This window comes from Hyla sarda, chromosome 5 (assembly GCF_029499605.1).
Source record: "Hyla sarda isolate aHylSar1 chromosome 5, aHylSar1.hap1, whole genome shotgun sequence".
Taxonomy (NCBI): Eukaryota; Metazoa; Chordata; class Amphibia; order Anura; family Hylidae; genus Hyla; species Hyla sarda.
In genome coordinates this window covers 381465939-381480227 of record NC_079193.1, presented here as the reverse complement: position 1 = coordinate 381480227, position 14289 = coordinate 381465939, and the positions used below count along the sequence as shown (strand labels likewise).

General features: G+C 43.1%; 1 protein-coding gene across 1 annotated transcript in view; it reads left to right on the top strand.

The window, feature by feature from the left end:
* The first annotated feature begins 583 nt into the window (after positions 1 to 583).
* The window catches only part of LOC130274489 (ly6/PLAUR domain-containing protein 2-like), a 75215-nt gene continuing 61509 nt past the window's right edge, over positions 584 to 14289 (top strand). Inside the window, exons 1-2 of the mRNA XM_056522891.1 lie at positions 584 to 603; positions 4762 to 4822. Of these exons, the coding sequence (XP_056378866.1) occupies positions 4768 to 4822 (55 nt within the window). The 5' untranslated portion in view covers positions 584 to 603; positions 4762 to 4767. The remainder of the gene's footprint in view (positions 604 to 4761; positions 4823 to 14289) is intronic.

Here is a 14289-nt window from a genome sequence, read left to right as displayed (position 1 = left end):
AAGAAGGGTCAGGCCGGGTATCAGGGATGTGCGTAATGGTGCGATCCTTAATACAGGTCACACGTAACAGTCATCAGTGTAATGTGGTGGAATGTGTGTCAATCCAATATGGCCGACATGACGTCCAATACACAATGGGGGGGAGATTTATCAAAACCTGTCCAGAGGAAGAGTTGTCCAGTTGCCCATAGCAACCAATCAGATCACATCTACCATTTTTTAACAAAGCCTCTGCAAAATGAAAGTAGCAATCTGATTGGTTGTTATGGGCAACTGGGCAACTTTTCCTCTGGACAGGTTTTGGTAAATCTCCCCCAATGTTTTCCTTAGTTGAGTAAATGTGCTTATTTGAGAAGTAAGCTACTCTTATTACCAGGACGCCGTCCCAAATAACCCCTGGGGTGGAGGGCTCCAAGCGTCCCAAATGACAAGACATAATGGGGGGAGATTTATCAAAACCTGTGCAAAGAAAAAGTTGCCCAGTTGCCCATAGCAACCAATCAGATCGCTTCTTTCATTTTGCAGAGGCCTTGTTAAAAATGAAAGCAGCAATCTGATTGGTTGCTATGGGCAACTGGGCAACTTTTCCTCTGGATTGTTTTGGTAAATCTCCCCCAACATGTCTTCTCTTCCTCCATAGAGCAGTTCTCCTTTGCCGAGAGATGGGACCCAACTAGGCCGTCCCTTTTTAGAATATTCAGGGGAAAAGGAAAAAAAGAAAGAAATTCCGGAGCATCGGCGCTGGCAGTTTGTAGAAATAAAATCCACTGGGATCATGTGGTTAAAGAAGGTTCTTTATTGGCCACGTCAGACGCGTTTCGAGGTGTAAATAAAATACCTCTTTTTCAATGACCTTGGCATTATACATATGTATGTTGCCAAGGTCATTGAAAACGAGGTATTTACACCTCGAAACGCGTCTGACGTGGCCAATAAAGAACCTTATTTTACCACACGATCCCAGTGGATTTTATTTCTACAAACTGCCAACGCCGATGCTCCGGAATTTTTTTATTTTTTTCCTTTTCCCCTGAACATTTCACAATCGAGGAGGGAGGCTCCCAAGTCGAAGTACCGGACGGCTGCACAGTTCCGTAATTGTCTAAACGCTGATCTAGGCTGTTGTGTGCCACACACAACCCAATAAGGTGAGCAAGCATAACTTATTGCTTACCGTTGCATCCAAACCATATTTAATATACCTATGGGAAGGTCTGTCTTTCATTTTCTCTACTAGCTACCTTTTTACAATATGTTACTGCAAAGCATCATGGTCAAAATAAGCCAATGAGCCAGTTAGGACCAATTAAGGTCATCCATGAAGACCATTTCTTTTATGGTGATCTAAGTCTGGTTCAGTAGAGTAAATATGGTGGTCGGCACTCCGGGGTGGTGCTCGTGGCAAAGGAGTATAGCAAGCAATAGAAGTAGACCGGGCACTCAGCAATGATGCTGAGATAAGGTGATCACTAGTGTTGAGTGGCATAGGCCATATTCGAATTTGCTAAATTTCGCGAATATATGGGCGAATATTCATCCTATATTCGCGAAATTCGCATATTCGATATATTTTTGCATGCGCATAACTATCTACCTATTTATATTATCTATCTATCCATCTATCTCCTAATATTCTTTAGTGACAATATTCGCGAACATTCGCTCTCCAGTCTAATACAGTAAATAGCATAGGAGATTTCTTTAGGCCACAAGCTGGAAGCAGGGAGGGATGAGATCACTGTGATGAGTTCTGTGGGGGGGAAAAATTACGAATATTCCTAATTTCGAATATATAGTGCTATAGTCGCGAATATGCGAAATTCGCAATAAATATTCAAATTGTGAATATTCATGCTTAACACTAGTAATGACATGAAGAGTATAACAGGACGCATTTCGGCAGTCCTTTGCCTTCCTCTGCTTTCAGCACAGGAAGGCAAAGTACTGCCGAAACGCATCCTGTTTTACTCTTCATATCAATAAACTTCATCTTATTGGTAAGTGCTGGGTCTACTTCTGTTGCTTGGTTGAGTGGAGTGACTGGGCGTCCGGGTTTTATACCCATAGTATGGCCGCTTATGTGCAGCCATATTATGGGCATTTGGAATGGGCTGTCTTGAATATAAGTCACTTATTATTTTGGATCCACAGACAGAATTTCTCCATTGGTGCCAATGATTGGGTAATGGACACCATTCAAAGATGAAGGTTCTCCACTTTGGGCAATCTCTACTTGTTCGAAGGGTACCTTGGCAATAAGTTGATCACAAAGAGCCCTTCTGCTGGGAACCTTAATGGGGAAAATACGGGTTTCAGATTAACTGTTGTGCTTCTTCAGGGGAAGAGAAGTGTTACACGGTTTCCAATGACTCTGTATAATGCAGGAAGGGACAGGTCCCCAAGAGAGATAGAGGCTCTTTGTAGCCGCCCTCCACTCTATGAGATGAGGATCCTGAACATGTGACCCCTCTCTATTAATTCAGATTTCCCTAACATAGTGCACTATATATTGGGTTTTTGACCGTTCTTGAAGGACGTCTGTCCACCTGCAACAGAGGATTTCGCATTTTGAAATGTTGAGGGGGATAGCGGTTGGCTTAAAGGGGTACTCCGCTGAAAAAAAATTTTTTTTAGATCAACTGTTGTCAGAAGGTTAAGCAGATTTGTAACTTACTGTAACGGAGCTGGATGTGGATCCTCTTACCTGTGTGGATGATGACTCGGACCGTATCGGGGAGCGGAGTCTAAGGTGTTGCTGGTCTTCACCAGAGCCTGCCGCAAGGCAGGATGGGCTTGTTGATGCAGGCGACACCCAGGTCGCTAACCCCGACATGGCTCGACCCCACAGGTAGCTGGGTAAGGCGAGGTACCGAAGGATAAGGCAGTAACTTAGGCAAGCGTAGAAGAAGGTCAAGGCAGGCGGCAAAGGTGCGGAGTCTAGTAACGTAGCGTCCGGAGCGCTGTGTGTAAAATTAACTTCTATTAAAAAAATCTTAATCCTTCCAGTATTTATCAGCTAATACAGACGAAGTTGTGTAGTTCTTTCCAGTCTGACCACAGGGCTCTCTGCTGACACCTCTGTCCATTTTAGGAACTGTTCGGAGCCGGAGAGGTTTGCTATGGGGATTTGCTCCTGCTCTGGACAGTTCTTAAAATGGACAGAGGTGTCAGCAGAGAGCACTGTGGTCAGACAGAACGGAAATTGAAAAAGGAAAGAACTTCCTGTGGAACATATAGCAGCTGATAAGTACTGGAAGGATTAAGATTTTTTAATAGAAGTAATTTACAAATCTGTTTAACTTTCTGGTACCAGTTGATAAAAAAAAACGTTTTCCAGTGGAGGACCCCTTTAAAGTGAGGTCTAAAGTGTATGATGGGCTTTTGTTATTCGAGTGTCCATCACTTGCTTATTAGACACAAAATATTTCCGGATGGTATTCTTGGTAGGAGCAGAGGCTCCAAAATCTTGTGAGCTCATACATAATTAAAGGGGCTTTCTGGGCATTTAACATTGACACCCAGCACCCCCAGCTCCGGCACGTACTTGACCAACTCCTTTCAGGCCCTTGTTGCGATGCCTACCAGGTCACCCACTACTGTAGTCTCCACTGGCCCATTAAGTGGCCACAGTGGTCACAGTCGGCATCTATTGGGATCAGAAAATAGAAGGTGGTGGTGGACCTGGGATGTAAAGGAACAGAAGTGGGGTGGGGGTGGACAACCCCTTTAATATCAGATAATGTCCCATGTAGAACAGGTCATTCCTAGGGGCCAGATGTGTAGTTTGCAATTTTTTGGGAACAATAATAAAAAAAATTAAAAAATAAAAACATCATTAAAGGGGTACTCCGCCCCTAGACATCTTATCCCCAGTGGCGGGACCCCCGCGATCTTGGCTATGGCAACCCAGGCATCCGATACACGGAGCGAACTTCGATGACTGGCGATGCGGGGCGGAGGCTCGTGACGTCACAGCCACGCCACTCTCGTGATGTCATGGCCACGCCCCCTAAATGCAAGTCTATGGTGGGGGGGGGGGATGTGACGGCCGTTACGCCTCCTCCCATAGACTTGCATTGAGGGCGTGTGGCCGCGACGTCACGAGCGGGGGGCGGCCATGACGTCACGAGCCTCCAGAGCTGAAGCTGATCCTCTAAACCAGCGGTCTCCAACCTGCGGACGTCCAGATGTTGCAAAACTACAACTCCCAGCATGCCCGGACAGCCAACGGCTGTCCGGGCATGCTGGGAGTTGTAGTTTTGCAACATCTGAAGGTCCGCAGGTTGAAAACCACTGCTCTAAACAAACGCCGGGTGCAGCATGGAGATCGCGGGGGGTTCCCGCCGCTGGTGACCATTGGATAGGGGATAAGATGTCCAGGGGCGGAGTACCCCTTTAAGTAATTTAGACCAAACATTGTCCAACTTCTTCAACTTGGCCTCTATAAAAAAAACTTTCTATAAAAACATATATGTATAAATGTATATTATGTTTTACATAATAGGTTTTTTGGCATCTACTCTGACACCTCACGCAATTATCCTTCAATAATTGGAATCAATTTGCTTCAGGCATTTTCTTGCAATAGATTAATCACGGCTTTAATGAGTAAACAGATCAGAGATGGAAAAGTCGGAATATGTGACGGGCGCGGGGCAGACGGGTTAGGACGTGGTTATCCTCCTCATCTGGTGGTTTATGGTAATGAGGACAGCCCTGGTTTATAAGCCTTATCTCCTCATACAACTCCGTATTCTGCAGGAATCCATGATGAAGAGATTTCTTATCTTACTCTTGGCCACGGCCGCTCTATGGGATTTGGGTAAGAGATAACATTTTTGTAAGGTTAATATAGCGATTCCGCCTCTCTACCGACTAATAGGATTAGACGTGTTTTGCACCAGAGATACTATGATTGTTTGTTTGTTTTTATATTTGAAAAAAAAAAAAAAAACTTTGATTAGTCCAAATTTTACCCATGAAACTTCCTACAAAGCTAATGGATTCTAATTGGTCAATTTAGGAATTAATTGATTACTAGAACAATTACAGCAAAATTATAGACAAAGATAAGATCAGAAACATTCGGAGAAGCGACGGTAATTGATTTGTAGGACATTTTATTTATCTTTTCTTTATCATATTTAAAATTTGCAAATACAACTCCGTGAGAGGTGGAGTCCGGGCTCATGGAGGCTTTTTTGAACTTTGCAAAAGTTTATGGAATTAAAACTACAGCTGGGACCAAATGTTTTGAGACGGACACAAATTTTGGTTTTCACAGTGGTTTGGTTTTCTGTGTTGGTACTTTTGGGTCTTTTAGTTGTTTAGATGTTTCTACGGTTACTGAAGGATAATTAGAAGAATTTCAAAAGTTTTTACACTTTTATTGACTGATGAATCATGTTTATGTAAAGTCTCGATATTTCCATTGTTGACCCTTCTTCTTCTTTATCAAGGCTTCTGTAGTTCTCCCTGTCATGCTGGATATCATCTTCTAGGCCAAATCATGACTGGTGACCTCTAATTCGAAAAGGAGTATGTCACATATGGGCAAGGAACAGTGAAGCCCTAACTCACCCACAGCCACTGTCCCTACCTATTGCCTATGCGCCCTAAGTGATGGATCGACAACCATGATGACAAACCCTCCCTGTTAAGTGCTGGGGCAGCGTTGTCAAAATAATAAACTACAAAACAGTAGGAGTCGGGTAACATCTGGAGGCACACAAACTAACAGAGATACACTAAGACAAACACATGATCAAATCAATGTCAGTCTAGATGAGGTCATTACCAGGAACACAGAGCAAGAGAAGAGTCAAGGGAAAAGGCAAAGATCAGTAAACAAGCAGGTATCCAGTAAGCAGGAGGTGCCAGCTAAGGTATAACCTTTCACAGACGCTGGGCTGATCACTGCTCTGAGCTTATATAGGCAGGTGATCAGGAATACATCTTCCTGATAGGTAGCAGAGTTGGGAACCACCCCCAGACCACACAGGTGAGCTCCAAGCAGCTCTAGCCCAACTAGAGTAATTTAACTCTTCGTGTACGGCCAGAGCCAGCTGTTAGAGAGTACTCCAGAACATAAAAACGTATCCCCTATCTTAAAGGAGTACTCTGGTGGAGAGTACTCCTGCTCCGTCCTGCCCGGGCGGCAAAGAAAAATGAAAATGAACCATCTCTCACTTTCCTGGGTTCCCGCGGAGCGCCACTACAGCTGATCGGTCCTCCGGTCCATCTTCTTCATACTTCCGGGTGTAAGGAAGCGTCACATGGTGCTCAGCCTATCGCCGGCCGAGGCAGAACATCGCGGCGGACGGCGATAGGCTGAGCGCCATGTGACGCTTTGTTACACCCGGAAGTATGAAGAGGATGGACCGGACGACTGATCAGCTGTAGTGGCGCTCCGCAGGAACCCAGGAAGGTGGGAGATGGTTCATTTTCATTTATTTTGCAGCCCGGGCAGGACGGAGCAGGAATACTCTGCACCAGAGTGCTCTTTTAAGAATCTCCTGTACAGGGCCATGGCTCTCCTTTCAAATACAGCATATCAACCTCCGCACTAAGCAGCGGCCGACAAACCCCCTCCATGCAGCTCTGAGGGAGAGCCGGAGCGCTGCACTTGGGAATCTCCAGCTATTCCATAGAGCTGCATGGAGGGGACATGTCAGCTGGTCGACACACTCCATTTAGAAGGAGAGCAGAGGCCCCGTACAAGAGATGCCCTTAGAATAGGAGATGGGTTTTTATATCCTGTCGTACTCCTTTACCCTTTCCCGACTCTTGACATACAGGTACGTCATGGAACGTGTGTGGGGAATATGGAGCGGACCTTACTCGCAGCCCCCTCACCATATTCATCACACACGACCCATGACGTACCTGTATGTGACATAAGTGGCATATGCCTGCTGCTATCACCAGCACACATCTGCTGGTAATGATGAACATCAGAGATTGCGCCATATCTGTCATATAAATGGATAAATAACACAATCTATATAGATCATGATATTGAACAAAAAATGCCAGTAAATCCTTGTGTCTAGGAGGTCCAATCGGCACCCCTGAAATGTAATAGCGGGGTGTCGATGGGAAAAACAGAGATTTACATGGTCCTTGGTATCCTCCCTGGCTTGGTGATTGTTAAATCCTGCCTTAGGCAGCCCTTAGCAATCGAGCCCTGAGAGCACAGATCAGTGTAATACAATACCACACTAAAGATAATAGAGAAATTATGGATTCCATGGATGGTGAGTGAAGTTATTCATTCTAAGATAAGAAGTTTGATCTATATAAGCCATTTACTGATAATAGGCCCTTGTGTGGGGGCAAAAAAATGTGAAAAAAAAGTTTGAAAAAAAAGTTTTTAAAAATATAACCCCCCTTTCATATATATATATATATATATATATATATATATATATATATATATATATAATGAAAACACTGTAAATAACAATAATACTAAAAAATAAAAACAATAAAAAGGGGGCACTACCAGACACCAGTCAGTGCATACACTTCAGTAATGCAGGTAAAGAGTACAGAACATGTAATACCTCCCTAAACAGTAGGGGGTGCTACCAGACACCAGTCAGTGCATACACTTCAGTAATACAGGTAAAGAGTACAGAACATGTAATACCTCCCTGTACTGTAGGGGGCGCTACCAGACACCAGTCAGTGCATTCACTTCAGTAATACAGGTAAAGAGTACAGAACATGTAATACCTCCCTGTACTGTAGGGGGCGCTACCAGACACCAGTCAGTGCATTCACTTCAGTAATACAGGTAAAGTGAACAGAACATGTAATACCTCCCTGTACTGTAGGGGGCGCTACCAGACACCAGTCAGTACATACACTTCAGTAATGCAGGTAAAGAGTACAGAACATGTAATACCTCCCTGTACTGTAGGGCATGCTACCAGACACCAGTCAGTGCATACACTTCAGTAATGCAGGTAAAGAGTACAGAACATGTAATACCTCCCTGTACTGTAGGGGGCGCTACCAGACACCAGTCAGTGCATTCACTTCAGTAATACAGGTAAAGAGTACAGAACATGTAATACCTCCCTGTACTGTAGGGGGCGCTACCAGACACCAGTCAGTGCATACACTTCAGTAATACAGGTTTTACCAGTGAATGCCCATTCTGATTGGTCGGTTCTTTCAGCTATTGACAGGTATCACTTTGTACATTGTATGTTGAGTCTGGTATCAAGTTACAATGGTCCAGAAAAGACCAGTGTATGGTGAAACAATTGTATGTTGAGGGATCACTGTATATAATTCTAAATGGGGTTGAGATCTGAGGAGTTTCCTGGCCATGGACCCAAAATGTCAATGTTTTGTTCTGCCAGCCCCTTAGTTATCACTTGTGACACGGTTTTCATCATGGTGGACAAAGCCTTGTCCATCACCAAATGGCTCCTGGATGGTTGGAGAAGTTGCTCTTAGAGGATGTTCAGATATCATTATTTATGGTCGAAATCTCAGGTAGGATTGTAGGTGAGCCCCATCTGCTGGATGTGAAGCCGCCTCACACATGATGGTCTCTGGAGGCTTAAAGGGGTACTCTGCCCCTAGACATCTTATCCCCTATCCAAAGGATAGGGGATAAGATGTCTGATCGCGGGAGTCCTGCTGCTGGGGACCTCTGAAATCCCAGCTGCGGCACCCCAGATATCTGGTGCACAGAACGAACTTTGCTCCGTGCCAGATGACTGGTGATGCATGCGGAGGCTCTTGACGTCACGGACATAACCCCCCCAATGCAAGTCAATGGCAGGGGGCATGACCCATAGACTTGCATTAAGGGGGCGTGGCCATGACGTCACAAGCCTCCGGCACTGCACCTGATGCTCTAAACGAACGCCGGGTACAGCTGGGAGATCTCGGCGGACCCCCATGATCAGACATTTTATCCCCTATCCTTTGGATAGGAAAAACGATGTCTATGGCAGAGTACCCCTTTAACTGTTGGATGACACAGGATTCCTGGCAGCGTCATCTGTTCTTCTCCAGACAATCATTCTTTTAGATGTCCCAAACAGTCTGAAGGGGCTTTATTAATGGAAATAGCTTCACCCCAGCAAAGCCCCTGGACTGCAGAAGACCGGGTAAAGTTATTTCTTCTGATGAAGCCTTCAGACTGAGACTGTTTGGGACACCTAGAAGAACAATTGTCCAACAGGTGACACTACCATGAGTCCTGTCATGCCTGAGACCATCATGTGTGGGGTGGATTCTCATCCAATGGACTGGGCTCACTCTCAATTCTGCCCAAGAACCCAACCATTAATAAAGAATGATATCTGACCATCCTCCAAGAGCAGCTTCTCCCCATGACCCCGGAGCAATCAGGTGATGAATAATAGTCTATATAGCATAATGGAGACCGTGTCACAAGGTCAAAGTGGTACTCCGCCCAAAGGATAGCGGCAAAGATGTATGATCACTGGGCTGGAGGCTCGTGACGTCACGACCACGCCTCCTCAATGCAAGTCTATGGGAGGGTACTCCGTCCAAAGGATAGGGGATAAGATGTCTGATCACTGGGCCGTAGGCTTGTGACGTCATGGCTGCGCCTTGCTTGTGACATCACGGCCACGCCTCCTCAATGCAAGTCTATGGGAGGGAACTATAACAAATTTTTTTTTTAAATCAACTGGTGCCAGAAAGTTAAACAGATTTGTAAATTACTTCTATTAAAGTGTTTTAATCCTTCCAGTACTTATAAGCGGCTGTAAACTATAGAGGAAATTCTTTTCTTTTTGGATTTTTTTTCTGTCTGTCCATATTTCTCTCTGCTGACACCTCTGTCCATGTCAGGAACTGTCCAGAGCAGGAGAAAATACCCATAGCAAACATATGCTGCTCTGGACAGTTCCTAAAATGAACAGAGGTGTCAGCCCAGAGCACTGTGGTCAGCCTGAAATGAAATCCAAAAATAAAGGAATTTCCTCTGTAGAATACAGCAGCTGATAAGTACTTTACAAATCTGTTTAACTTTCTGTCAACATTTTTCTTTTTTTTAGATCAACTATCTAAAAAATATATATGTATATGTTTTCCACCGGAATACCCCTTTAAGGACTCAGACCATTTTGGCCTTAAAGGGGTACTCTTATCCCCTGTCCAAAGGATAGGGGATAAGATGCCTGATCGTGGGGGTTCCGCCGCTGGGGACCCCCGTGATCTTGCACGCAGCACCCCATTAGAATCTGTCCCCGGAGCACGATCGCTCCGGGTCTGATTACTGGCGATCACGGGGGCCGGAGCATTGTGAGGTCACAGCTATGCCCCCGTGTGAGGTCACGCTCCGCCCCCTGAATGCAAGCCTATGTGAGGGGGCTTGGCGTCACACGGGGGCGTGGCCATGGCATCACAATGCTCCAGCCTCCGTGATCGCCAGTAATTAGACCCGGAGCGAACGTGCTCCGGGGACTGATTCTAATGGGGTGCTGCGTGCAAGATCACGGGGGTCCCCAGCGGCGGGACCCCCACGATCAGGCATCTCATCCCCTATGCTTAGGGGATAAGAGGTCTTAGCGCCAGAGTACCACTTTAAAGACTCAGCAAATTTTATTTTTACGTTACCGTTTTTCCTCCTCACCTTCTAAAAATCATAACTCTTTTATATTTTCATCCACAGACGAGTATGAGGCATTGTTTTTTGCGCAAACAGTTGTCCTTTTTAACGACATCAATCATTTTAACATAAAAATGTATGGCGCAGCAAAAATAATACTATGTGTGTGGGGAAATTGAAAAGAAAACTGCAATTTAGCAATTTTTGGAAGGTTTTGTTTTCCCGCTGTACAATTTACAGTAAAAATGACATGTTTTCTTTATTCTGTGGGTCAATATGATTAAAATGATCCCCATGTTAACATACTTTTCTATTACTGTACAGCTTTACAAAAATCGCAAACTTTTTAACCAAATTAGTACATTTAAAATACCTCTATTTTGCTGACCTATAACTTTTAAATTTTTCCGTATAAGCAGCGGTATGAGGGCTCATTCTTTGTGCCGTGATCTGTACTTTTTATTGATACCACATTTGCAGATATAAAATTATAATACATTTTTTATCAATTTTTTGGGGACTAAAATGTTACAAAAAAGCTGCAATTTTGGACTTTTTTTTTTATGTTGCCGCCGTTCACCATGCGGAATCATTAACATTATATTTAAGGATATTTACGTACGCGGCGATACCAAATATGTTTATATATTATTTTTTTTTTACACTTTTTGGGGGTAAATGGGAAAAAGGGACAATTTACATTTTTATTGGGGGAGGGATTTTTCTAATTTTTTTCACGGCTACACCAACTCAATGCAAGTCTACGGGAGGGGGCGTGACAGTGATCCACTTATACGCCTAGATAAGCCAAGCATCAGTGAATTGGCAGTGAATCAGTGGCAGGGGCCCTCCTCCGACCATCTCAGCTTATAGAACCCCCGCAATGACATGGCAGGGTCTGATAAGCTCCACTGAGCCGACATGTTTTATTTTCACTTTATAGTAGTTTTTTTGTATATAGGAGGAAGTATTATAGTTAGTACTGTACATATCCTGAGTTTTAACCATGGTTATCTGTCCTGTTTGATATATAGATTTTAGCCTTTGTTTTAGTACATTTGTCGGGTTTTAGTATTTGTGTATGTTCGTTCTGCATTGATCCTGCATCTCCTAGGATAGAATCCTGTTCAGAGCCTTATGCTATTCCGTCTATCTAGGAGACGGAATATCCTGTTCAGAGCCTTATGCTATTCCGTCTATCTGTGTCTGTACCCGTGTTTGCTTGTATTTAGGATTTTTGTTTCCTCCTAGGCTAGTATCCTGATCACTCAGTGGAGAGTGCCCGCTGGCTAGTAGCCTATTTGGCTTTGGTATTGATGTCCCTCCATGATTGGAGTGGGGTGTCCTGTTCGTTCCTTGTTCTGAGTCCAGTGTGAACAGTGCTTTTGATTTCCTGACCCATTGGTGTTCTGACAGTTAACTTGTTCATACCATGTATCTCCTGGTTTTGTCTGCTGTATACTTATCCCCATATCTAGTATTGTTCACTTATTCATATCTGCCGTTAATCTTGATTCTGGTTTCTTAACTGTATTTTAGTATGCTATATCCTGCCTTGTTTGTATTTATATAGCTATTTGTTGGTTATTCTATTCCCGTTATGTTCCTGACTTGTTCCCAGACTTTTTACAGTTCTGTTTGTCTTGTTGACATTTGATGCCCATGCACTTTAGCGTAAGGAAGGAACCGGCTCCAAGTTGTCGATCTGTCATTTAGGGAGGATGGGCAAGTAGGCAGGTAAAGTGGTTTAAAGAGATAGTTTAGGGCTCACTTTCTCCCTGCCCCCCCCCCCCCATTTATGACAAGTAATTTACAAATCTATTTAATGTTCTTTAATTATTGTTGTTCTGCAGGACTTAAATGAGCACTCTCAGATCCAGAAACTTTTTTTTATGTTGTTACTGATGAAAATTAACCCCTTAAGGACCAGGGGTTTTTCCGTTTTTGCACTTTCATTTTTTCCTCCTTACCTTTAAAAAATCATAACTCTTTCAATTTTGTACCTAAAAATCCATATGATGGCTTACTTTTTGCGCCACCAATTCTACTTTGTAATGACATCAGTCATTTTACCCAAAAATCTATGACAAAAGGGAAAAAAACATCAATGTGTGACAAAATTGAAGAAAAAACACCATTTTGTAACTTTTGGACGCTTACGTTTCTACGCAGTAAATTTTTCGTAATAATGACACCTTCTCTTTATTCTATAGGTCCATACAATTAAAATAATCCCAACTTATATAGGTTTAATTATGTCGTACTTCTGGAAAAAATCATAACTACATGCAGGAAAATTTATACATTTAAAATTGTCATATTCTGACCCCTATAATTTTTTTTATTTTTCCGCATACGGGGTGGTATGAGGGCTCATTTTTTTGTGCTGTGATCTGAAGTTTTTAGCGTTACCATTTTTTTATTGATCGGACTTTTTGATCGTTTTGTATTCATTTTTTCATGATATAAAAAGTGACCAAAAATACACTATTTTGGATTTTCAAATTATTTTGCGTGTACGCCATTGACCGCGCGGTTTAATTAACAGTATATTTTTATAATTGGAACATTTCCGCATGCGGCGAGACAACATATTTTTATTTTTCTTTACACATTTTTTTTTTTAAATGGGAAAAGGGGAATGATTCAAACTTTTATTAGGGAAGGTGTCAACTGATCTTTATTACATTTTTTCCCCACTTTTTTAAAAAGTGTTATAGCTCCCATAGGGGACTATAACACTGCACACACTGATCTTTTACACTGATAATTATCCCGTAGGGGGCAATAACACTGCACACACTGATCTCTTATACTGATCATTGTTATCCCATAGGGGGCCATAACACTGCACACACTGATCTCTTACATTGATCATTGTTATCCAATAGGAGACTATAACACTGCACACACTGATCTCTTACATTCATTATTGTCATCCCATAGGGGGCTATAACACTGCACACACTGATCTTTTACATTGCTCATTGTTATCCCATAGGAGGCTATAACACTGCACACACTGATCTTTTACATTGATCATTGTTATGCCATAGGAGACTATAACACTGCACACACTGATCTCTTACATTGATCATTGTTATCCCATAGGGGGCTATAACACCGCACACACTGATCTTTTACATTGATCATTGTTATCCCATAGGAGACTATAACACTGCACACACTGATCTTTTACACTGATAATTATCCCGTAGGGGGCCATAACACTGCACACACTGATCTTTTACATTGATCATTGTTATCCCATAGGAGGATATAACACTGCACACACTAATCTTTTACTTTTACATTGATCATTGTTATCCCATAGGAGGCTATAACACTGCACATACTGGTCTTTTGCATTGATCATTATTATCCTATTGGAGACTATAACACTGCACACACTGATCTTTTACATTGATCAATGGTTTCTCATAGGAAACCATTAATCAATGATTCTGCCACTTGACTGCTCATGCCTGGATCTCAAGCACTGAGCAGTCATTCGGCGATCGGACACCAGGGGACCCTCCTACTGTCCTACAGCTGTTCGGGAATGCCACGTTATAGAACGGGAGCGGACTCAGGGCGTAGAGGCATGCCCTTGGTCCTTAAGGGGTTAAAGACCTTTTTTAATATGGTTGTTTAAATTTTTTGAATAGTTAATAAAGATAATGGCC